The 24229-nt window shown below is 36.2% G+C and overlaps 1 protein-coding gene across 1 annotated transcript in view; it reads left to right on the top strand.

Moving 5' to 3' along the window:
* The window catches only part of LOC108309201 (coiled-coil domain-containing protein 7), a 198629-nt gene that overhangs the window by 163681 nt on the left and 10719 nt on the right, over positions 1 to 24229 (top strand). The window contains exons 12-18 of the mRNA XM_037740977.1: positions 5795 to 5878; positions 6134 to 6217; positions 6638 to 6721; positions 8051 to 8134; positions 8800 to 8922; positions 15246 to 15434; positions 18204 to 18296. Of these exons, the coding sequence (XP_037596905.1) occupies positions 5795 to 5878; positions 6134 to 6217; positions 6638 to 6721; positions 8051 to 8134; positions 8800 to 8922; positions 15246 to 15434; positions 18204 to 18296 (741 nt within the window). The remainder of the gene's footprint in view (positions 1 to 5794; positions 5879 to 6133; positions 6218 to 6637; positions 6722 to 8050; positions 8135 to 8799; positions 8923 to 15245; positions 15435 to 18203; positions 18297 to 24229) is intronic.

Raw genomic sequence — 24229 nt, 5'->3', positions numbered from 1 at the left:
TCCTTCTGAAACTATTCCAAACAATTCAATAAGAGGGAATTCTTCCCAAATCATTTTATGAGACCAACATCATTCTGATGCCAAAACCCAGCAGAGACTCAACAAGAAAAGAAAACTTCAAGCCAATATCCATGATGAACATAGATGCAAAAATCTTCAATAAAATACTGGCAAACTGATTGCAACAGCAAATCAGAAAGATTATCCAGCATGATCAAGTAGGCTTCATCCCAGGGATGCAAGGCTGGTTTAACATATGCAAGACTATAAACGTTATCCACCACATAAACAGAACCAAAGGCAAAAACCACATGATTATTTCAATAGATGCAGAGAAGATCTTTGAGAAAATTCAACAGCCATTTATGCTAAACACTCTCAATAAACTAGGTATCGACAGAATGTATCTCAAAATAATAAAAGCTATTTATGACAAACCCAATGTCATACTGAATGGGCAAAAACTGGAAGCATTCCCTCTGAAAACTGGCACTAGACAAGGGTGCCCTCTCTCACCACTCCTATTCAATATAGTATTAGAAGTTCAAGCCAGAGCAATCAGGCAAGAAAAAGAAATAAAGGGTATTCAGTTAGGAAAGGAGGAAGTCAAATTGATCTATTTGTAGACAATGTGATTGTATATTTAGAAGACCCCATAGTCTCAGTCCAGAATCTCCTTAAAATGATAAGCAACTTCAGCAATGTCTCGGATACAAAATCAATGTACAAAAATTATAAGCATTCCTATACACCAATAACAGACAAACAGAGAGCCAAATCATGAGCAAACCAAACCACTCACAATTGCTGCAAAGAGAATTAAATACCTAGGAATACAACTAACAAAGGGCCTGAAGGACCTCTTCAAGGAAAACTACAAACCACTGCTCAAGGAAATAAGAGAGGATACCAACAGATGGAAAAACATTCCATGTTCAAGATTAGGAAGAATGAATATTGTGGAAATGGCCATACTGCCCAAAGTAATTTATAGATTCAATGCTATCTCCATCAAATTACCATTGACCTTCTTCACAGAACTGGAAAAAACCACCTTAAACTTCATATTGAACCAAAAAAGAGCCCATAGAGCCAAGACAATCCTAAGCAAAAAGAGCAAAGCTGGAGGCACCATGCTACCTGACTTCAAACTACTCTACAAGGCTACAGTAATCATAACAGCATGGTACTGGTACCAAAACAGAGATATAGACCAATGAAACAAAACAGAGGCCTCAGAAGTAATGCCACACAACTACAGCAATCTGATCTTTGACAAGCCAGACAAAAGCAATGGGGAAAGGATTCCCTGTTTAATAAATGGTGTTGGGACAACTGGCTAGCCATGTGCAGAAAGCTGAAACTGGATTCCTTCCTTATACCTTATACAAAAATTAACTCCAGATAGATTAAAGATTTAAACATGAGACCTAACACCATAAAAACCATAGAAGAAAACCTAGGCAACACCATTCAGGACATAGGCATAGGCAAGGACTTCATGACTGAAACACCAAAAACAATGGCAACAAAAGCCAAAATAGACAAATGGGATCAATTAAGAGCTTCTGCACAGCAAAAGAAACAATCATTAGAGTGAATCAGTAACCAACAGAATGGGAAAAATTTTTTGCAAGCTACTCATCTGACAAAGGGCTAATATCCAGAATCTACAAAGAACTAAAACAAATACACAAGAAAAAAGGCAAACAACCCCATCAAAAAATTGGTGAAAGATATGAACAAACACTTTCAAAAGAAGACATTTCTGCAGCCAACAAACATATGAAAATATGCTCATCATCACTGCTCATTAGAGAAATGCAAATCAAAACCACATTGAAATACCATCTCTTGCTAGTTAGAATGGCAACCATTAAAAAATCTGGAGACAACAGATGCTGGAGAGGATGTGGTGAAAAAGAAACAGTTTTACACTGTTGTTGGGAGTATAAATTAGTTCAACCATTGTGAAAGACAGTGTGGCGATTCCTCAAGGATCTAAAACTAGAAATACCATTTGACCCAGCAATCACATTACTGGGTATATACCCAAAGGATTATAAATCGTTCTCTTATAAAGACACATGCACACACGTATGTTCATTGAGGCACTGTTTACAATAGCAAAGACTTGGAACCAACCCAAATGCCCATTAATGATAGACTGGATGAAGAAAATGTGGCACATAGACACCATGGAATACTTTTCAGCCATTAAAAAGGATGAGTTGATGTTCCTTGCAGGGACCTGGATGAATCTGGAAACCATCATTCTCAGCAAACACAAGAGCAGAAAACCAAACACTGCATGTTCTCACTCATAGGTGGGTGTTGAACAATGAGAACACATGGACACAGGGAGGGGAACATCACACACTGAGGTGTGTTTGAGGGTGGGGGGGGTTGAAGAGGGATAGCAGGGGGTGGGGAGGTTGAAGAGGGATAACATTAGGAGAAATACCTAATGTAGGTGATGGGGGGATGGAGACAGCAAACCATTATGGCATGTGTGTACCTATGTAACAATCCTGCAAGATCTGCACATGTACCCCAGAACTTAAAGTAAAAGCAAAAGAAAAAAAATGGCATTCACAGCAACCTGAATGTAATTGGAGACTATTATTCTAAGTGAAGTAACTCAGGAATGGAAAGCCAAACATTGTATGTTGTCACTCATGTGGGAGCTAAGCTATGAGGACACAAAGGCATGAGAATGATATGTTGGACTTTGGGGACTTGGAGGAAATTGTAGGGGGTGGCAAGGGATACAAGACAACACATTAGGTGCAGTGTGCACTGCTCAGGTGATGGGTGCCCCAAAATCTCACAGGTCAGCAGTAAAGAACTTATTCATGTAACCAAACACCACCTGTTCCCCAAAAACCTACTAAAATAAAAAAATAAAAACTTTTAAAAACTGCATCAACCAAAATATTTCTCTTTTGCCCAGGCTGCTAGGAGACTCTGGGACAAATCTAAATCTTCACTTCAGTAACTCATTTATCCCAAGTACCTAACAATATCTATATTCGATTTTCCTTTAAAAGCTAAAAGATAGTTTTTTCAACAAATAGTGCCAGAACCATCCACAGGAGAAAAAGTCCACACACACACGCCTTATACTCTACATAAAAATTAACTTAAAATAGAATACACACATAAATACAAAACTATAATACTCCTAGGAGAAAATCTAGATGACCTTGGGTTTGGTGATGACGTTTTAGATGTAACACCAAAGGCACTATCCATAAAAGAAAAAACTGGACTACGTGAAACTTGTAAATTTCTGCTCTGCAAGAGACACTGTCAAGAGAATGAAAAGGCAAGCCACAGGTGGGGGGAGAAAATATTTGCAAAAGAGACATAACAAAGGAAAAAATGTACAAAAATACAATAAAATAACACTGGATAGCAACACAAATCCACAGGAATAAATGCAAATATATATATTTATTTGCATTTGTTAGTATGGTAAACACTATATGTACTTGCTTTTATTTCTTAGCTTAATTAAAAGGCACAGTATTATATAAATAATTATAACAATGTATTTAATGTATATAGTTGCAATACACATAATAGTAGCACAAAAATGTTGAAGAGGGAATAATGTTATATGGGTGTAATATTTCTGTGTCTCACTGGAATTTGATTAGTATAAACTCAAGTAGAATCTAAAATTGGCTATTCAGAGCTACACAAATATGTGAACATCTTTAAAACCATTGAGCATTTTACATAGGCATATCACAGGTTATGTTTGTTATTTTGTAAAAATATCTCAATGCATTCCAGGCAGAATCGTATTTTAAAAGAATTAAAGCAATGAGAGGATACTGTGAGGGAGGAAACTTATGAATGTTACTAGATTGTGAGTTACTTTAGCACATAGATTCTCTTCCTAAACGCTTAACCTTATCTCCCCTAAAATGGTCTTCTTGTTGCCTCCCTGTTTATCTAAGAGTCTTCGCATACTGACTTGAAATGAACCATTCCTTCTTATGTGTACTAGTTGGACTAATAATCAGAGAGGCTAAAATATGACTGCTCATATTCCCTATTTTTATGTTTCTATAGATCTGTTTATGTTCACAAAATATAGCTGTGTACTTATAGAAAATATGTTCTTATGTGTCTTGGCTCATTTTGGTAATGATGCCTCTACTGGTCCATACTTTGGTTAGGATTTCACTGGTGGTATATTTGGGCTTCAAAAGTTACAATGTAATACTTAACATTTTCAAGAGCTCAGCCATTTCTTCAGAGCAAAACTTCCACTCTATGGTACCTGGGTCATTATAGGTTTCTTTAGTTACATAGTCTGTAACTTTAGTTACATAGTCTCCTATAAACAACTTTCTCTCACAAAATATTAGGTCGTTTAGTTGACCCAAATCACCCATCCTAATTGTCCGTTTTCAGCATTAACTCTCCTTTCATAACTTTCATGTAATTTTCCTGTTATATGACCTAGTCAGTAGTTTTCAAATCCAGCAAAAAATGCGAATCACATGAAAACTCCATTGTGAAGTCATGCAATCTCAATGCTGATGTTACTACAAGTTTACTTGCTTCATCCTCCCCAGCTACAAAGTCTACAAACTTAAGAAGATATGAAAGTCACATTTTCACATTCCACAAAATATCTAATTATTTTTTTACATTATTGATACATACTTGATTTACAGTTACAAATCTTAGAAATTACACGAAGTCTTTTTTAACAAATCAAAGAATTTTGCCCCACAATAACTCTCTCTGTGACTGTATAGACCATGGTTTGCAAATTGAACTATTTTTTTAAAATTATGTGTTTTATCTTACCAGGTATATCCCACAGTAGATAGTGCTATTGGTGTAAAATTTAAAGTTCTATTACATCATAAACTTTCTAGGATAATTTTAGTTTGCATAAGAGATGTCATTATATAGTAAAGTCAATTATAAAGTGTCAGTTTGTGCTTGTCATTATCTTGATGTGGTCATGTTCAAATCATGAAACATCTTGGAACTTCAATATAATAGGTTTAAATGATTGCCAGTAGCCCTTCAAATTCTGCTTTGTGATGCAATACAATGTCTGATACTGCAATCAGACATTATATTGTGCCTCTTCTACTATAATAAACTCATTACTAGTATTACACATGCACACACAACACACACACACATGAAATATTTACCTTATAAAATATATTGAAATCTGCTTTATTTCTATAGCAACTAGTAAGGAACTCTTGGCAGAGCTATTAGAAGGGGGATAATAAAGAGGTCAATTAAAACACAATTTAAAAGTCACCCAGGTAAAAAAACAATTCAAGACTAATATTTATGGTTTATTTATATTCCTGGAGGTAAGCATAAAGCTTTAATGACAATAGTACCAATATGTTAGTGTGACATAGGTAAAATTCTAAGTGAACATCCTCCTGTAATTAAACACACACACACGCAGAGATATGGTAATGTTTACCTTACAAAATATATTGATATCTGTTTATTTCTATAGAGCCTGCTAAGGAACACTTGACAGATGCTATTGGAAGAGGTATAATAAAGGGATCAGTCAATGTACAACTAAGAGCTCACCAGGGTAAGGAACAGAATTTTTCACATCTCATATTTATGGCTCATTTATATTCCCTGAGTTAAATTAAGTATAGACCTTTAATGACAAAAGTAGCTATATTAAAGTGTTACATAGGTAAAATTATGAATATCTTTTTATAATTAAACACACAAACACACGAGTATGGTAATGATATTGAAATCTGTTTTATTTTTATAGATATTGATAAGAACTTCTTTTCATATGCTATTGGAAGAAGTATAAGGAAGGAGTCAATGAAGGCACAATTAAAAAGTCACCCAGGTAATAAAAAACAATTTCAAGACTAACGGTTATTGTTTATTTATATTCCTGGAGTTAAATTGTATGTACATTTAATGGCAATAGTAACTATATGTTAGTATTACACAGGTAAAATTCTTCATGAATATCCTCCCACAATTACACACACACACACACACACACACACACACACACATACACACACACACACACAGAGAGAAAGGTATGCTAATGTTTACCTTATAAAATATATTTAAATCTGCTTTATTTCAATAGAGACCTATAAGGAATTCTTGGCAGATAATATTGGAAGAGGTATAATACTAGGGCCAATCATTACACAACTAAAGACTCACCCAGGTAAGAGAAAGAATTTTTCAAGTCTAATATTTAGGCTTATTTATATTCCCTGAGTTAAATTAAGTATAGACCTTTAATGATAACAGAACCTGTATCATAGTGCTTTCCATAGCAATAATGTTATTGGAAGAGATATCATAAAGGGACCATCAATGCACAATTAAAGAGTCATCAGGGTAAGAAAAATAATTTTTGAGTCTAGTATTTGTAACCTATTTATGTTCCCTGAGTTAAATTAAATAGAGACCTTTAATGACAACAGTTTCTACATGTTATTATTACATAGGTACATATATCATAGTATTACATTGGTAAAATTCTTCATGAATATCTTTCTATAATTAGTTAAACACACACATATACACATGTATGGTAATGTTTACCTTATAAAGTATTTTGAAATCTGTTTAATTTCTATAGAGACTGATAAAGGACTCTTAAAAGATGCTATTGGAAGAGATATAATAAAGGGACCAATCAATACACAATTAAAGAGTTACCAGGGTAAGAAAAAGAATTTTTGAGTCTAATATTTGTGACCTTTATTTGTTCCCTGAGTTAAATTAAGTATAGAACTTTAATGACAATACTGCCTACATGTTAGTGTTACATAGGAAAAAATCATCACGAATATCCTTTAATTAAGATCTAGTATATACTATCAGTGGAACATTAGCAATATATTATTGGTGTTAAAACTCATCCATTTGAAAAGTAATCCATAAAAATTCAGTGTTACAGTGGCCTTAGAGTAGCCTCAGTGTAGGCATTTCTAAAGCTATTCTACTTACTTTTTGTTTCTGGAAAGTTATATTTAATTCGCAAAAGCAGAAAGGCTGCGATGACAAGAGGAGTGTAACATAATTATTTCACTGGTTATCCATTCCCTCTATTTGATGAAAATGTCAGGCAAATCTATAAAATCTCACCTGCAATACAGTATTTTATTTGCGTTACATAATTCAGAGATTGTACTACTGGCTTGCATCTTGGTGTAAGCATGTTACATAGTTATATAATTATCTTTGATCTCCAGTATGATGCAGAAAGAGGCAGACAGCTTAACAGATAAATAAGGTAAAGAGACACATTCAAAGATGGCCCTTTAAATCCAAGGTACTGGATACATGTTCAAGGCTCTGCCCCTTGGAGAGCAGCAGTAGCACTTCACACTACAGGCAAGAGACTTTAGTACAATAGCCCAGTCACATGGCGATGCAAATAAATAAGGAGAGAACAGTGACAAGCCCCAGATAAAGGAGGAGGAAATCGGTATCTGGAGATGTTACAATATACTATGGAAACTGTCAAATCTTTTGCAAAATTATTAATGTGCAAAGAAATAGTGAAGTGTGACCTACACCAAGGAAAAGGGAATGCCACAATAACTGTTTGTGAGTCCCAGCTGTTCGATTTAGCCAACAAAACCTCAAAACACTTAGTATAAGTGTGTTCTTAGAATTAAAGGAAATTATTCTTAAGGAAGAAAAGGAAGGTAATACAAATATCAGCAAATAAGACAGAAATTTCAAAAGACAACACAGCAAAACCCTGACTCTACAAAAATACAAAAATTACCCAGGCGTGGTGGTACATGCCTATAGTCTCAGCTACTTGGAGGGGCTGAGGCTGGAGAATCACTTGAGTCGGGGAGGTTGAAGCTGCAGTGAGCCATGTTTGCACCACTGCACTCCAGCCTGAGTGACAGAACCAGACCCTGTCTCTAAAAACAAAGAAAAGAAAAAGAAATTGCAAAAGAAAAAAGAACTAAAAACATATCTAACATAAGTGGTTCCCTTACAAAGTGTTTTGAAACCTGTTTTATGTCTATAGAGACTGATATAGAGCCCTTGACAAATGCTATTGGTTCAAGTAAAACAACTGGTGAGACAAAGACACAACCAAGGACTCACTATGGTAAGAATAATAATTTTAAGTCTAATATTTACAGTTTAGTTATATTCTCTGGGGCTTAAGTATGAATCTTTAATGACAACAGTACCTACATGTTAATATTTCATGGGCAAATGTCTTCATGAATTTTCTCTTGTAATTAAGTTAAACTCTCATATTATCAATGGGAAATTAGCTACAGAGTTTTAAAACCTCTAGACAATGATTTTAAAAGTAGGTTTATAATTCTCTGTTTCAATAAATGTTTTCTATAATAATTCATGTTACTTTATAACAATAGGATTTATGAAAAATAAATCGAATAAACATTTGAATTGGGGTGAGGGGATCCAGTGGCTTACATGTAGACCTCCAATCTCCAAAACTGTCATCCTAAATGTTTCCTTTTAAATATAGACTACAGATCAATTATAGAAATGAACCTTTTGTCAAAGTAAAATGAAGTTGGGATAAACGTTGAAATTAAGGAAGATACTATCACAGAATGAAAAACAAAGACAATGATGAGAGACTGCACAGAAATTTAAGTAATAGACAAGTTGCCATTTAATAAAATGTTGGAAGAAAAATTACCAATGCAGAAATAAAGAGAGATACATGGAGTTGGGGACAAGTGTGTAAATAGTCAAGAGTATTCATGCACTGTTCCTTTTAAATTTTTATTTTAGATGTGAACGTATTTAAACATAAAGATATGTCCATACAACGTCAAGAAGGTATCTTTGCTAGGAGAATTACACCAAGTAAATTCCCAACAAAAGTGATCAATTTATCACCCTTTGAAAATAAAGGTAAAGAATTATGTATGAAGATATGAATTCAGTTCTAATTACTTACAACAGTTTTAAAGTATGCTTTTTCATTTATCCTTTTTGCATCTTACTTTTTTTTATTCAGCAATTCCTTAGGAAAATTCTTACAAGCCTAAAAATAAAATGGTTTTAATTCATTCTTTTTATTGGCAGCATGATACTTCATAATAAGAATACTTTATTCAATCATTCTATTAAAGAGCATTGATTTTTTAGGATTAAGATTTCTTATTAAAGTACACATGAATTTTTAATGTTAAATGATATTTCCAGATTGCTTTCCTAAAGGGCTATTAAAATTAACATTTTCATGAGCAATCTTGAAGGGAAATGCTTTTCTCTGCATAACTATCTGCAATATGGGTTGCTGGTTTTTTTTGTTTTTTCATTTATACCCATGTGAAATTTACTAAATTATATCTGATTCTTAATTTTTATTTCCATATTTGTTAGTGTTTTACTACTCCATATCCACCCTAAAACTTTAAGTTTTAAAGCATAAAACAGTAACCACTAAGATAACTGATGATCATCTTGGCTGGGCAAACTTAACGCATTTTTGGTCAAATTATCAATTTGCCCACATGTATAGAAATTGGCTGGCTGTTGTTTGAGACAATACTATATAGAGTGGGCCTGTTCAGTAAAGAGAAACTTCACTGGCTGTTCAAAAAGAAAGCAAGAATGTAAAAAGTAGATGACTAAGTATAAAGTTGTTAACTTGGTAACTGAAAGTATACAAAGAATTCTAAGGTTACCTGGAGGAAGCAATTACAGAAAAAAGTTGGCATACCCAGAACTGAAGGAGAACTCTGTGTAGAGTATAGATTGAATAGTGCTAGAGTTCCTGTTTCTTCAGGCAGGACCTTGGATCCATACTTCTGAAGTGGGGGCACTGGCCAGCTACTGCTAGTTTCTAAGCGGGGAGGAATAATAAAACGCTCTGCAGATGCTGGGGAAAAAATGCAAACTGTTTGTTGCCATGGGAGGAATTGCTACTTCTGGGATAAGGAAACAATACTGGGATGTTCTTCACAGAAACTGAAAAGAGGCAGGAACCTCTCAAAGCCCACCAGGAACAAAATGAGAAAAACAGATCTGTCTTTTTTCCTCTAAATTTACAGTCTTCCTCTGTTTAGCACCCCCTATTTCATGGCCTAACATGGAGCTACTTTGCAAAGCAAAAATGTGATCTGTAGAATCCCAGATCCAGTATCATAAATCAGAGTGTAGAAGGGTGGTTTGGGGGCTCTACTTGGCCCAGGAGGTAAACTTGCCTGCATGTTTCTCAGCATCCAGCCAACTAGCTAGGAGTCTTCAAGTTNAAACTGACACAAGAACAGAAAATCAAACACCACATGTTCTCACTCATAGGTGGGTGTTGAACAGTGAGAACACATGGACACAGGGAGGGGAGCATTGCACACTGGGGTCTGGGAGGGACAGCGGGGGGTGGGGAGGTTGGGGAGGGATAGCATGGGGAGAAATGCCAGATATAGGTGACAGGGGGATGGAGGCAGCAAACCACATTGCCATGTGTATACTTATGCAACAATCCTTCATGATCTGCACATGTACCCAAGAACCTAAAGTACAATTAAAAAACAAACAAACAAAAACCTATAGTCAGTCATGTGTTGCTTAATGATAGGGATACATTCTGAGAAAATAGTGGGTAATTTTTGTCCTCGTACAAACATCGCAGGGTGTACTTACATAAATCTAGATGACATGGAGTACTAGGCACACCTAGGCTATATGGTACAGCCTGTTGCTCTTACAAACCTACATAGCATGTTACTATACTGAATACTGTAGGCAATTATGTAACACAATGATATTTGTGTATCTAAACATATCTGGACTTACAAAAGGCACAGTAAACATAGGTATAAAAGATTAAATAGGTACATTTGCATAAGGCAGCTCCATTATAATCTTATGAAACTACCCCTGTATATGTGGTCTTTGGTTGACAACAACCTTGTTGTGCAGTCTGTATGACTGTATAAGATAGGCCTCAGAGTCATTTCTTCAAACCCAAGCTGCCATGTTTATGTAAAGCACAATGGAAATATGCACATATGCCACCAAAGTTTAGAAAGTATTATTTTAAAATATATTTTAGATAACAAAAGTTGAACAGAATTAGTAATAGTCCATTTGGGATTCCTAAAATAAGTAAAGTACAAATACATATCAGGTTGCCAAATTTAGCAAGCAAAAATGCAGGATTCCAGCTAAATTTGTTGCCAAAATTCCTTTTCTCCAAATTTCCTAAATCCTCATGTTCTTCCTGGACTAGAACCAACTGAGGGTGGTATTGTTTTCTGGGGTGGCACTGGGCCAAGGTCTCAGCTGTGTGGGCTGCAGACCCAGACTTCTGCTGGCGGAGCTCTCTGACCCCCTAGTCCATGTACCAAGCTAAAGGGTTTCATTCAGTTTTAACATTAAAAGGGATCACATTCTAGGAATGCAGTGATTGTGACCTAAAGAATTCAAGAGACAGGGTAAGTATAACATGACCAGAAAAGGAATTATTATTTATATTTTTCTACATTGTCTGGGTAAGACTTGCTTTTGTGGTCTTCATTAATAAAACATAGTGTCATCTTTTGAGGGTCACTAGCCGTCAGCATTTATGGGAGGCACTGGGGATGAGGCAGCTTCTCAAAGATAATGTAATCAATAAGAAAGAAATGATATTAGGGAACTGTGGAGACAAGAAGATCTATATTGCTTCAATACACACAAGTCCCAAAGAAGCATGGCATTATGAGTAATAATTTTGCCGCTACTTTTTTCTTGCTGAGAGAGATAGAAAATTAACCAAGAACAACATATGACAATAAAGAACATGAAGAGACAGTTTCTGGACCTACAGTATTCAGGAAGAGATGATTGTTACCTTGGCATTAGGAGGAATCTTCAAATTCACTGACTGGATAATACAAAAAAAAATTTAAGAAACTCTTCTCTACCCATTATATTAAACTATCATCAATCACTCAACATTGTATAGGTTTGTGATTTCTTAATGCATTATTCATTCAAATTGTTTATATGGAGAGGGGTCCTGCACAATCTCGAGGAGCCCAGCCAGAACCAGCACATAGTCCATGGATAGTACAGAAGAAATGGTGTCCATTTATTTCAGGAAACTCTTAGGTTCTCATCTACTTGTGGGAGGACATTATCCCTTTTAATGGTCTGAGAATTTACAAGCCCTCTAAGACATAGGGTATGTGGTTTGAAGGTGTTCCCCAAAAAGCATTTGTTATAAATTTAATCCCCAATACAACAGTGTTAGAAGGTGGAACTTAATGAGAGGTGATTAGGCCATGAAGGGAGAGGAAATAGATTAACTTAGTATTTGTGTTAATCATTTTTAAATCTCTTGCAAGGCCTACCTCATACTCTTTCACATGATATTTTTTCCCACACTGTATACCCAGCCCAATGCCTTACATATGAGTAACTGCATAATAAGCCCCATGGAACAAATTCTTAGCTCTTGCTCCTGGTAATGATTGCTCCATTAGGGGAGGATAAAAATTATTTTCCCCTTATCTAAGACATTTATTACTACACATAAATTTCTGAGAATGCAAGTAGCTTTAGGGATACCTTTGTTAGATCAAAGATCATCCTCACCCCTTCCTTTTCCTTGGGGAAGGACTAATTCAGGCTTCTGTGAGGATAAAGTTCAGTGTTATTTTCTTGTTCCATTATCCATTACTAGGTCTTTTCACGTAGAATCTTTGTAAATGCAGGTGTGTAAATAGCATTGTTTTCCATGAAAGGGAAACTTGCCTTTAGCAAGCCTCTGAACAGTTGTGCTCTGCACCTGCAGTAATAAAATTCGAGACAGATAATGTACTGAATTTTAATCACATGTTGCCTTGTTACATATTCACTGTTTAAAAACATTTCCTTTTTGTGGAGTTGTCAGTAAAAGGGTGGTGTTGCCAATTAAGCCACTGAATAGATTAGGGAGTGATTTTACACTGGGGAATGATTATAGTCTTGTATAAAAATAGCAGACATTTTGGTTAAAGTGAAAAAGTCTAGTAAACAAGCTTGATGAAAGCCCATTTCACTAGAAATGCTTCAAATATGCATATATATGTGTTTAAATTTGTAGATGAAGTTAGGTTTTTGTGCAAGTACACAAAAGAAAAGGATCATTTAGTCAACAGCTAGGTATATACAAATTTTGAGCACATCAGTATGTTTAATAAAATTGACCACAAAAGACAGCTTAATAGAATTCCCAGAGGTTTTAATTTTCTTATTTTTTAAATTTGACTTTAACAGTCTGACATTTAACATGTTGACTATTTCTATATTTATCTGAACATATTCATGCTTATTTAATAGATGTAACGTCAGTTGTTTTTTGAAGGGAATTATGAATGGAAAATGATGTTATATTTATTAGCCATTTATGTTTACTATATATGTTAATATTATCATTGCATTATGTTTTGCTATGTTTTCTGGAAGGTTTTTGATACCGTTTTTATATTGGAATATGGAGTTTTCTAAGAATTTCTTAAAGGAATGGAGATGAAAGTATACGTATTGTTCTTTATAAGAAAAAAGTAAATCTACAAGCTAGAATACAGTGAATTCAGGCTATACATACATTAGGATTTTAGAGATTCAGCACTGAATGGTTTGAGGTTTTCCAAACTTGCCTGTTCATTAAGAATCTTCTGCACAGGTTCCTTATTAAAATTTGATTCTTGGGTCTTCCAGCCCTACCAAACCAGAATCTCCAGGGAGAGGGGTTAGGACTCTATGTTCAGCAAGCACTCCAGGTGATTCCCGGGAGGCGGAGGTTGCGGTGAGCCGTGATGGCGCGATTGCACTCCAGCCTGGGTAACAAGGGCGAAGCTCCGTCTCAAAAAAAAAAGGAGTCTTCAAGTTCTAAGAGCAGAATTCAAACAGGCCTGAATGTATAAGCAGTTTTGCAGTCTCTGCTCACATTCATTTACTTTTGTCATGTTCACCAATAACTAGCACCAGAGTTAGTATGGAAGAACATTGATATAAATAAGCAAGAACACAGAGACCATCACTGAAATCAATCCACCACAGTGTTCCTAATGATTGAGAATATTCATGGCTCTCCCACATGCAAAATAGAATCAGCTCTTCCCAGGACTCCGCAAATTCTTATCTAATTTTGGCATCAGTGCCAAAGACCATTATATTGTGATATATAATCATTTTCAGAGGCAGCTTCTATGATATGGCTTCTTTCGATACAGAGTTTTTTAAAAATGTTACTTGTCTCTCACAACACACATACACGCGCACACACACACAATGTAACAGTGGTGAGACAGGGACAGACCACAGAAGACACTCCCATTAACAAAAAAGGGGAAATAACAAAGGCAAATATGGCAGTCAATAATCCATACAATAAGGTCACCTATTTCACCATTCAATAGCATTATAATTTTCTCAGTAAAAAACACATGAAAAAATAAATGAACCAGGATGTTGGAGGAATGGAATGCAGACTGGGACAAACGGAACTGATCATTTCTAGTCTCTATTTTATTTCTTTCTGCTCTGATTTTGATTTTCTTTCTTCTGGTAGCTTTATGCTTGATTCTGCTTTTACTACTTCTTTGAAGTGTAATTTTAGGTTGTTTATTTGATGCTTATTTTATGGCGTAGACATTTAATGTTATAAGCTTTCCTCTTAGGACTACTTTTGCTGCATCCTGTAAGTTTTTGTATGTTATGTTTTATTTTCTTTTGTCTGTAGATATATTTTAATTTCCTCTTTGATGCAATAGTTTGTCAGGAGCATATTGTTTAATGTTTCAAAGATCTATTAAGTTTCTTTATGTTCTCCTACTAATATCTAGTTTTATACCATTGTGGTCAGGAAAGATATTTGATTTAATTTTCATCTTACATTGTTAAGACCTCTTTTGTGGCCTAATGTATGATCTATTCTGGAGAATGTTCTATATACACTTGAGAAGAATGTGTATGCTGTTACTATTTGCTAGAACATTGTGTAATTGTCTGATAAATATGCTTTATCTTATGTGTAATTCAAGTCAGTGTTTATTTATTTTCCATCTAGATGACCTATTCAATAGTAGGGGATATTGAAATCCCCTGCTATTATTTTGTTGCAGTCTATGTATCCTTTCAGGTTTTTTAATGTTTGCTTTATATATGTAGATGCTTTGATGTAGTGTGCATACTGTGTATTAAAAATAATTACTCATGTCAGCTATTGTACAGCTAACATATTTTCTAAATTTTTCTAGCGGAAACTTATGAGTACTCTTCACCCTATGCAACTGCACCTTCGCCCTATGTGACTTCACCTTCACCCTATGTGACTGCACCTTCACCCTATGTGACTGCACCTTCAAAAGCAATTTATAGAATACATAGGGCTGGTTCAAGCTTTTCTAAAAACATATACTTTCCTTTACTGAATCAACTCCCTTCAGGTAATTTTTAATATTTTAGTATACAATGTGATTTTTAAAATAAAGCTACAACTAAATGTAAATAACCAAGTTGTAATAGCTTAGTCATATAACAGTTTGGCAAAGCATTAATGAAAGTAAACTGTGAATTAAGTTTATCTAACATATGTTTATTCTTAGCAGATGAGTAGCGTCGCGGGCATGTTTCTTCCTCCATTGTGACAATATTGGAACTCCATTTCTTTTCTCCACCTTCTTGTCGTGTTCACTACTATAGATTTTGTGGATGACTGAGATAAACTCATTTTATAATCTCTTTCTTATATTTATATGTCCTTCTTTTATTCAATCCCAGGGAGAGCATACAATAGAAAGACAACATAAGGATAGGTGAGAAGAAAAGTATATCATAGGTTTGGTTTTTCCCTTCCTTTCATTACCATATACCTAGGCTTCTAACTCCATTAATATCTAAGAACTAAGATTCAATTCTTTTCTGTCGCTCCAGAGGCATCATTATATAATTATCAACCTGGTACATTTTCTACAGTTAATTGAGTTTGAAACTTTTTTTTTTTTTTTTTTTTTTTTTTTTTTTTTTTTTGTTTTTTTTTTTCCATTTATTTATTTTATGGCATTTTAGGTTTTTTGGTAGACGTGAAGTCTTGCTCTGTCGCCCAGGCTGGAGTGCAGTGGCACAATCTTGGCTCACTGCAACTTCCGCCTCCCAGGTTCAAGCAATTCTCCTGCCTCAGCTTCCCAAGAGCTTGAACTTTTTAAAAAATTTAGATGATTTTTCTTTTATTTATTTTGTGCGCTAAATATACATGGCACTTTCTATCCATATAGGTTCTAAGTAAAAAATCAACAGGAAATGCAGACAGATGACTATATTTTGGTTTTTTACTATATACAATATAAAAGGAAAAAGAAAACAATAAGAAGATATTTGGACTTGCTGCTGGGAAAGCAAATGAATGTAAGCAAAGAAAGTGAATTCCATTTTCTTTCCCAGTGAGATAAAAGAAAAAATGGTCAGAAAATATATATAACAAAAGAGGAACATTTAAAATAATAAGCAAAATCCTGGGCTTCAGTGGATACAAAATAAAGTTGACAAGATATGCTAGGACCGAAAAGGGGAGTTTATTGGTTGACACTTTTAGCTTTTTTTTTTTTTTTTTTGAGACAGTCTCCAGGCTGGAGTGTATTGGTGCAATCTTGGCTCACTGCAACCTCCACCTCCCGGGTTCAAGCTATTCTCCTGTGTCAGCCTCCTGAGTAGCTGCATCTACAGGCATGCACCACCACACCCATCTAATTTTTGTAATTTTAGTAGAGACGGGGTTTCACCATGTTGTCCAGAATGGTCTTGATATCTTGACCACATGATCTGCCCAACTCAGCTTCCCAAAGTGCCTGGCCTCTCCTAGCTTTTTACAGCTTCTCAAGCTGGGTCAGTCATCTTTCATTATCTTTTAGATAAATGTAATTGATTTGGGGTTCACCTGTTAAATTCATATCACCCACAATACTACTTTTCATTAATGTAGTTTCTGATTTTTCCTACAATTTGAGTTTTCTTTTCTAAGCCAAATTCTTTTATTTGATGAAGATATTAATTATAAGCCCTAAAGAAAAGAGGAGGAGAATAAAATTAATAAATTGTCCAAATAATCTATTATCTATATTTATACTTTATGATTAGAGAGCAATAATAATGGTCTTCTGTTGTGGATTGAATAAAAATTATAATAGCATAATTTTTAAAAAATTTTCATGAAAGCATTCAGGCTTTGAATCTAAAAATAATGGCAGATAAACATTTTTCAAGCAAACACTTGCCTTAAGGAATGGAAGAATTGAATGTTTCATTTCTGTGCAAAAAATATACTGAAGAAAGTCAACATATTAATGTAAATTTCACTCACTAACTTTGAGAAGGTACCATCCAAATGTTTCACATTCTGCCTTTAATCTCAGCATTCTACCTCCAAATAAGCAGATGTTGAAACTAGTTTTAATGACATAGTTTTGTTTTTAGCAGCGCCCAAAATACATATCTTTACAATTGTATTTCTAGTATCTCCTCCTTAATCATAGCACTAGATTTCTGATTGTGGGTTATGAACTTTTTTTTAATAAAATGATAAAATGTTTTTATATAGAGATAAAAACTTATCTAAAAGTTTGCATTTTAATTATTCACATTTTTTGCTGTCCTGCAAAAAGGCTCATTCTCTGACATTTTTATCTATGAAATTTCTAGTCTTTATTTTTTTTAATAATTTTTACTTTTAGATTCAGGGGTTACATGCGCAGGTTCGTTAAATGGGAATATTACATGACATTGAGGTTTAGGATATGACTGGTCCCATCACCAGACAGTGAGCACAGTGCCCAATAGGCAGTTTTTCAGCCGGTGACTCCTTGTGTATCCTCACTAGGGATCTCCAGTGTTTATTGTTTCCATATTTATGTCCATGATTTCCCAAGGCTTAGCTCCTTGTAAGTGACAACATGCTACCACATTTGGCTTTCTGAACCTGTGTTAATTTGCTTTAGTCTTTCTTTTTCCTTGATTTGTACTATTATAATGCACTCTTGTAAATATCAAATACAAGGCAAGAAAAAACTCAGAGAATATTTGTGTTAGGTAAGCTGCTTCATCTAAATTACTGAAAAAAGTTGTAAGGAAACTGTGTTTCAGAAGACTAAGATTTATTTTGACATTTTAAAAGTTGAAATTACTTAATTTACCACGTAATAACACTGTTCTCATTTTTTTAGGGCATTCGAAAGTTGTTACCTTAAGCCAAAAAACTATTGACTTTACAAATACTCTGCCTGCTGTGACCACAATCATAAAACCTACCTATAAAGGTAAAAGAATCACTACAATATAGATATATAAAATTAAATCTTATATTATATTCTCATTGTCTCTGTTTGCCAATCTCAAACCCTCTGGGCTTCCTCCTCTAAACAACTAATCTTATGAGTGAGGCATAGTTTCCCAAACCTTTCTTCAAACATGTAAAAATATGTATATAAACACAGTGGTTTGTGGTTCTGAATAATAACAGGATTATATGCTTATCCTCCTCATTTTTGACCCAGGTAAATTGACAGAAATTTCTTTAATCTGTTACATTTTTAAGTTGCTGCATGATGTTCTAAAATGTGAATGTGTCATAATTTATGCAATGATTCCTCTATTGAATAACACTTTATCATTGTTTTTTGCCACTACAAGCAATGGTGCAATAAATACCATTGTTCATATATATTTCTATCACAGTGATCGCATTTCTATAAAAAAGAACATGTAAGTGAGGTTGGTGCATTAAAGGTATATATCCTTTTAATTGTAATAGATATTAGCAAACTTTTCAAATTACTATAGCTAGTAGTTCTGCTAGTAAATGCATGAAATGCCTATTTCCAAGCATCTAAGCCAGAACTAGACTTTTCATGCATTGGAAATATTAAGTATACTAAATAATATTGTTAAGATGTCATTATCACTCAAAGTGATCTAAGATTCAGTACAATCTCTATCAAAATCCCAAATACTTTTTCTTTAACAGAAAAATAAGAGTATTGTTTTTTTTTTTAATTCTTAAGACAGCAGTTCCCAACCTTTTTGGCAGCAGGGACCAGTTTTGTGGAAGACAATTTTTCCATGGAATGGCTTTGGGGGAGTGGTTTTAGGATAATTCAAGTGCATTACATTTATTGTACATTTTCTTTCCATTATTATTACACTGTAACATATAATAAAACAATTATACAATTCACCATAATGTAGAATCAGTGGGTGCCCTGAGTTTGTTTTCCTGCAACTAGGCGGTCCCATCTGGGGGTGATGAGTGGCAGTGACAGATTATTGGGCATTAGATTCTCATAAGAAGCTTGCAACCTAGATTGCTCGCAGGTGCAGTTCACAATAGGGTTTGCGCTCCTATGAGAATCTAATGCTGCCGTTGATGTAACAGGAGGCGGATATTGGATAATAATGCCAGCAATGAGGAACAGCTGTAAATACAGATGAAGCTTGCTTCACCTGCTCACCTCCTGCTGTGCAGCCCAGTTCCTAACCTGCAATAGACTGGAGGCTGGAGACCCCTGTCCCTATAAGGTACACTGATAGTCAAAATAACCTTGATAAAGAACAAAATAGGAAGACTTACACTTCATAATTTCAAAACTTACTGCAAAGCTACAATAACCAAAACAGTATGGTACTGGCCTAAAGACAAACACATAGTTTGATGGAATAGGATAGAGAGCTGAGAAATAAACCTTCACATTTATGGTCAAATGATTTTTGACAAGAGTGTTAAGACCAATACGTAGGGGAAAAAATAGTCTTTACAACATATGATGCTGAAAAAACTAGATATCCACATGCAAAATAATGGCGTCGTGCCCTTATATTATACACACAAAAATTAAAATAGGCCCAAAACCTAAAACTAAGAGCTATACTTTAAAACCCTTAGAAGAAAACATAGAAGAAAGTCATTGGATTTGGCAATGACTTCTTAGATGATACCAAACACACTGTCCAAAAACATAGACATCTTAGACTTTATCAGAGTTTAAAACTTTCAGTCATCAATGGAAAATATGAAGCATAAAAAGACAAACCAGAGAATGGGAGAAAATATTTTTAAACCATATACCTGATAAGGTATTAATAATCCAGAATATATAGAGACCTCCTACAACTCAACCACAATAAAACTCAATTTTAAAATGGGGACAGGCCAGCCTTCTACAGAAACACAGTGTTGGCTGATCTGATCACTCTACCCTCCGGACTGAAACACCCACAGCACCCTGCCTCCCTGGATCAGGATAGCCCTCTAGAGCCTGAATTGCTGAGGTGTCCCACCTCCCTAGGAGTGAAGCCAACATTGCACTGCTCCACACCTCCCAGGGCCAAAGCCACAGATGTGCCCCCATCATTCTTGGACCCTTGCTGCCACTACACCTAACCTCACAGAGCCTGAGCCACTGCTGTGTCCCATTACTTCAGGGCTAAGAGTCACTACCTCTTTCTTGGTGCATGTATTGCCACTGTGCCCTATTGGTTCTGTAATTGCAACTGTACCTTGCTCATTGGGGCCTGAACCTTTGGAAACCCTCTTCCTTCCCAGAGCCATGCCATTGCTACACACTAACACCCAGGATGAGTCACAGCAACATGCCTGCCCCTGGGCCTGAGATACTGGGAAGTACCCTAGAGTCACAGTACTTGGCCTTGTGGGAGAGCCGCATTACCAATGCCTAAGAGAATAAACCTGAACCTACACCGCAGGTGCCATGGCAGCTCAACAAGACACTGAGCCCCAGACTTCAGCTTCACAGGCACTCTGAGCACCTGTTCCCTGTAACACAGCACTGCTGTGGCTGCGTCTGGCCTGTGTCAGGCTCAACACCAAAAAAGATGTCTTCAGGTAAATTTTCCACTATGGAGAAAACTAGAACAGAAGGATCTTTAAAGTCCTTTACACTAAGAAATGGACTCTACTACTGTACCTATTCAGAACCAGAACGACTGCACCTTGCCCAACTGATGCCTGCAGACAATATCTGAAGGTGACAATCTCCCCACAGAAGCCACTATAAAGACAAAAATTAGAATTGCAGGAAAGATGGCCAAATAGGAACAGCTCCAGTGTGCAGCTACCAGTGAGATTGATGCAGAAGGCAGGTGATCTTTGCATTTCCAATTGAGGTACCTGCTTCATCTCATTGGGACTGGTTGAATAGTGGGTGCTGCCTAAGGAGGGTGAGCTGAAGCAGAGTGGGGCATCACCTCACCTGGAAAGCACAAGGGGCTGGGGAACTCCCTCCCTAGCCAAGCAAAGCCATTAGGGACTGCACCCTGCATTCCAGCTCAGATAGTCTGCTTTTCCCATGCTCTTTACAACCTGCAGACCAGAAGATTCCCTCCAGTGCCTACAACACCAGGGCCTTGGGTTTCCAGCTCAAAACTGGGCATCCATTTTGGAAGACACTGAGCTAGCCACAGCAGATTTTTTTTTATTTTTTCATAGCTCAGTGGCACCTGGAACACTAGGAAAGAACTGTTCACTCCCCTGGAAAGGGAGGTGAAGTCAGGGAGTCAAGTGATCTGGTTTGGCAGGTCGCACCCCCACGAAGACCAGCAAGCTAAATCCGCTGGCTTGAAATACTTGCAGCCAGCACAGCAGCCTGAGCTTGGCCTGGGACATTTGAGCTCTGTCGTGGGAGGGGTGTCCACCATTGCTGAGGCTTGAGTAGGTGGTTTTAACATTACAGTGTAAACAAAGCCACTGGGAAGCTTGAACAACTGGGAAGAGCCCATGGCAGCTCAGCAAGGCCTCTGTAGGGCAGACTTATCACTAGATTCCCACCTTGCTGGGCAAGGCATCTCTGAAAAAAAGGCAGCAGCCCCTCAAGGAATTATAAATAAAGACCCCACCTTCCTGGGAAAGAGCACCTGGGAAAAGGGATGGTTGTGGGTACAGCTTCAGCAGACTTAAACGTCGCTGCCTGGCACCTCTGAAGAGAGCAGCAGATCTCCCAGCACAGCATTCAAGCTCTGGCAGACAGACTGCCTCTTCAAGTGGCTCCCTGACATCCATGTATACTGACTGGGAGACACAACCCAGTAGTGGCTGACTTTAAACCAACTTTAAAACAAAATAGACTTTAAACTGACAAAGATCAAAAGAGGCCTCATAAGTCCAGACTGCCTCTCCTCCCCAGAGAGATTACAACTCCTCACTAGCAAGGGAACAAAACAGGATAGAGAATGAATTTGATGAACTGACAGAAGCAGGCTTCAGAAGGTGGGTAATAACAAACTTCTCTGAGCTAAAAGATCATGTTCTAACCCAATGCAAAGAAACTAAGAACCTTGAAAAAAGGTTAGATGAAATGCTAACTAGAATAACCAGCCTAGAGAAGAATATAAATGACTTGATAAAGCTGAAAAACACAGCACGAGAACTTTGTGAAGTTTCAATAGCCAAATTGATTGAGTAGAAGAAAGGATATCAGAGATTGAAGATCAACTAAATGAAATAAAAAGAGAAGGCAAGAAAAGAGAAAAAAAGAGTGAAAAGAAATTAACAAAGCCTCCAAGAAATATGGGATTATGTGAAAATAGCTAATCTATGCTTGATCAATGTACCTGAAGAGAATGGGGAGAATGAATCCAAGCTGGAAAATACTCTTCAGGATACTATCCAGAACTTCCCCAACCTAGCAAGGCAGGCCAATATTCAAGTCCAGGAAATACAGAGAACACCACAAAGATATTTCTCAAGAAGAGCAACCCCAAGGCATATACTCATTAGATTGACCAGGGTTGAAATGAAAGAAAAAATACTAAGGGCAGTCAGAGAGAAAGGCCAGGTTACCCACAAAGGGAAGCCCATGAGACTCACAGCAGATCTCTTGGCAGAAACCCTACAAGCCAGAGGAGAGCGGGGCCAATATTCAACATCCTTAAAGAAAAGAACATTCAACCCAGAATTTCATATCCAGCCAAACTAAGCTTTATAAGTGAAGGAGAAATAATATCCTCTATGGACAAGCAATTTCTGAGAGATTTCATCACCACCAGATCTGCCTTACAAGAGCTCCTGAAGGAAGCACTAAACACAAAAAGGAAAACTAGTACCAGCCACTGCAAAAATTATCCAAATGGTAAAGACCAACGATGCAATGAATAAACTGCATTAACCAATGGGCAGAACAAACAACCAGTAACAAAATGGCAGGATCAAATGCACACATAACAATATTAACGTGAAATGTAAATGGCCTAAATGCTCCAATCAAAAGGCACAGACTGGCAAACTGGATAAAAATCACGACCCATTGGTGTGCTGTATTCAGGAGATCCATCTCATGTGCAAAGACACACATAGCCTCAAAATAAAGGAATGGAAGAAAATTTACCAAGCAAATGGAGAGAAAAAAAAAAGCAGGAATGCAATCCTAGTCTCTAATAAAACAGACTTTAAACCAACAAAGATGAAAAGAGACAAAAAAGGGCATTACATATGGTGAAAGGATCAATACAAGAAGAGCTAACTATCCTAAATATATATGAACCCAATACAGGAGCACCCAAATAAAACAAGTTCTTAATGACCTACAAAGAGACTTAGACTCAGGCATAATAATAGTGGAAGACTTTAACACTTCACTGTCAATATTAGATCAACAAGACAGAAAATCAACAAGGATATCCAGGGCTAGAATGCAGATCTGGAACAATGACCTGATAGACATCCACAAAACTCTCCACCCAAAAGCCACAGAATATACATTCTTCTCAGCACCACATTGCACTTGCTCTAAAATTGACTATATAATGGGAAATAAATCTCTCCTCAGGAAATGCAAAAGAATGGAATACATAACAAACAGTCTCTCAGACCACAGTGCAATCAAATTAAATAGGGTATCCTTTCCCCATTGCTTGTTTTTTTGTCAGGATTGTCAAAGATCAGATGGTTTGATTAAGAACTCAGGATTAAGAAACTTACTCAAAACCACACAACTTCATGGAAACTGAAAAACTGACTCCTGAAGGTCAACTGGATGAACAATGAAATGAAGGCAGAAATAAAGATGTTCTTTGAAACCAACAAGAACAAAGACACAACATACCAGAATGTCTAGGACACATTCAAGCAGTGTCTAGAGGGAAATTTATAGCAATAAATGCCCACATGAGAAGCTAGGAAAGATCTAAAATCAGCACCCTATCATCAAAATTGAAAGAGCTGGAGGAGCAAGATAAAAAA

Source organism: Cebus imitator, unplaced genomic scaffold (genome assembly GCF_001604975.1).
Source record: "Cebus imitator isolate Cc_AM_T3 unplaced genomic scaffold, Cebus_imitator-1.0 Scaffold92, whole genome shotgun sequence".
Taxonomy (NCBI): Eukaryota; Metazoa; Chordata; class Mammalia; order Primates; family Cebidae; genus Cebus; species Cebus imitator.
This window is presented reverse-complemented; position numbering and strand designations above follow the sequence as displayed.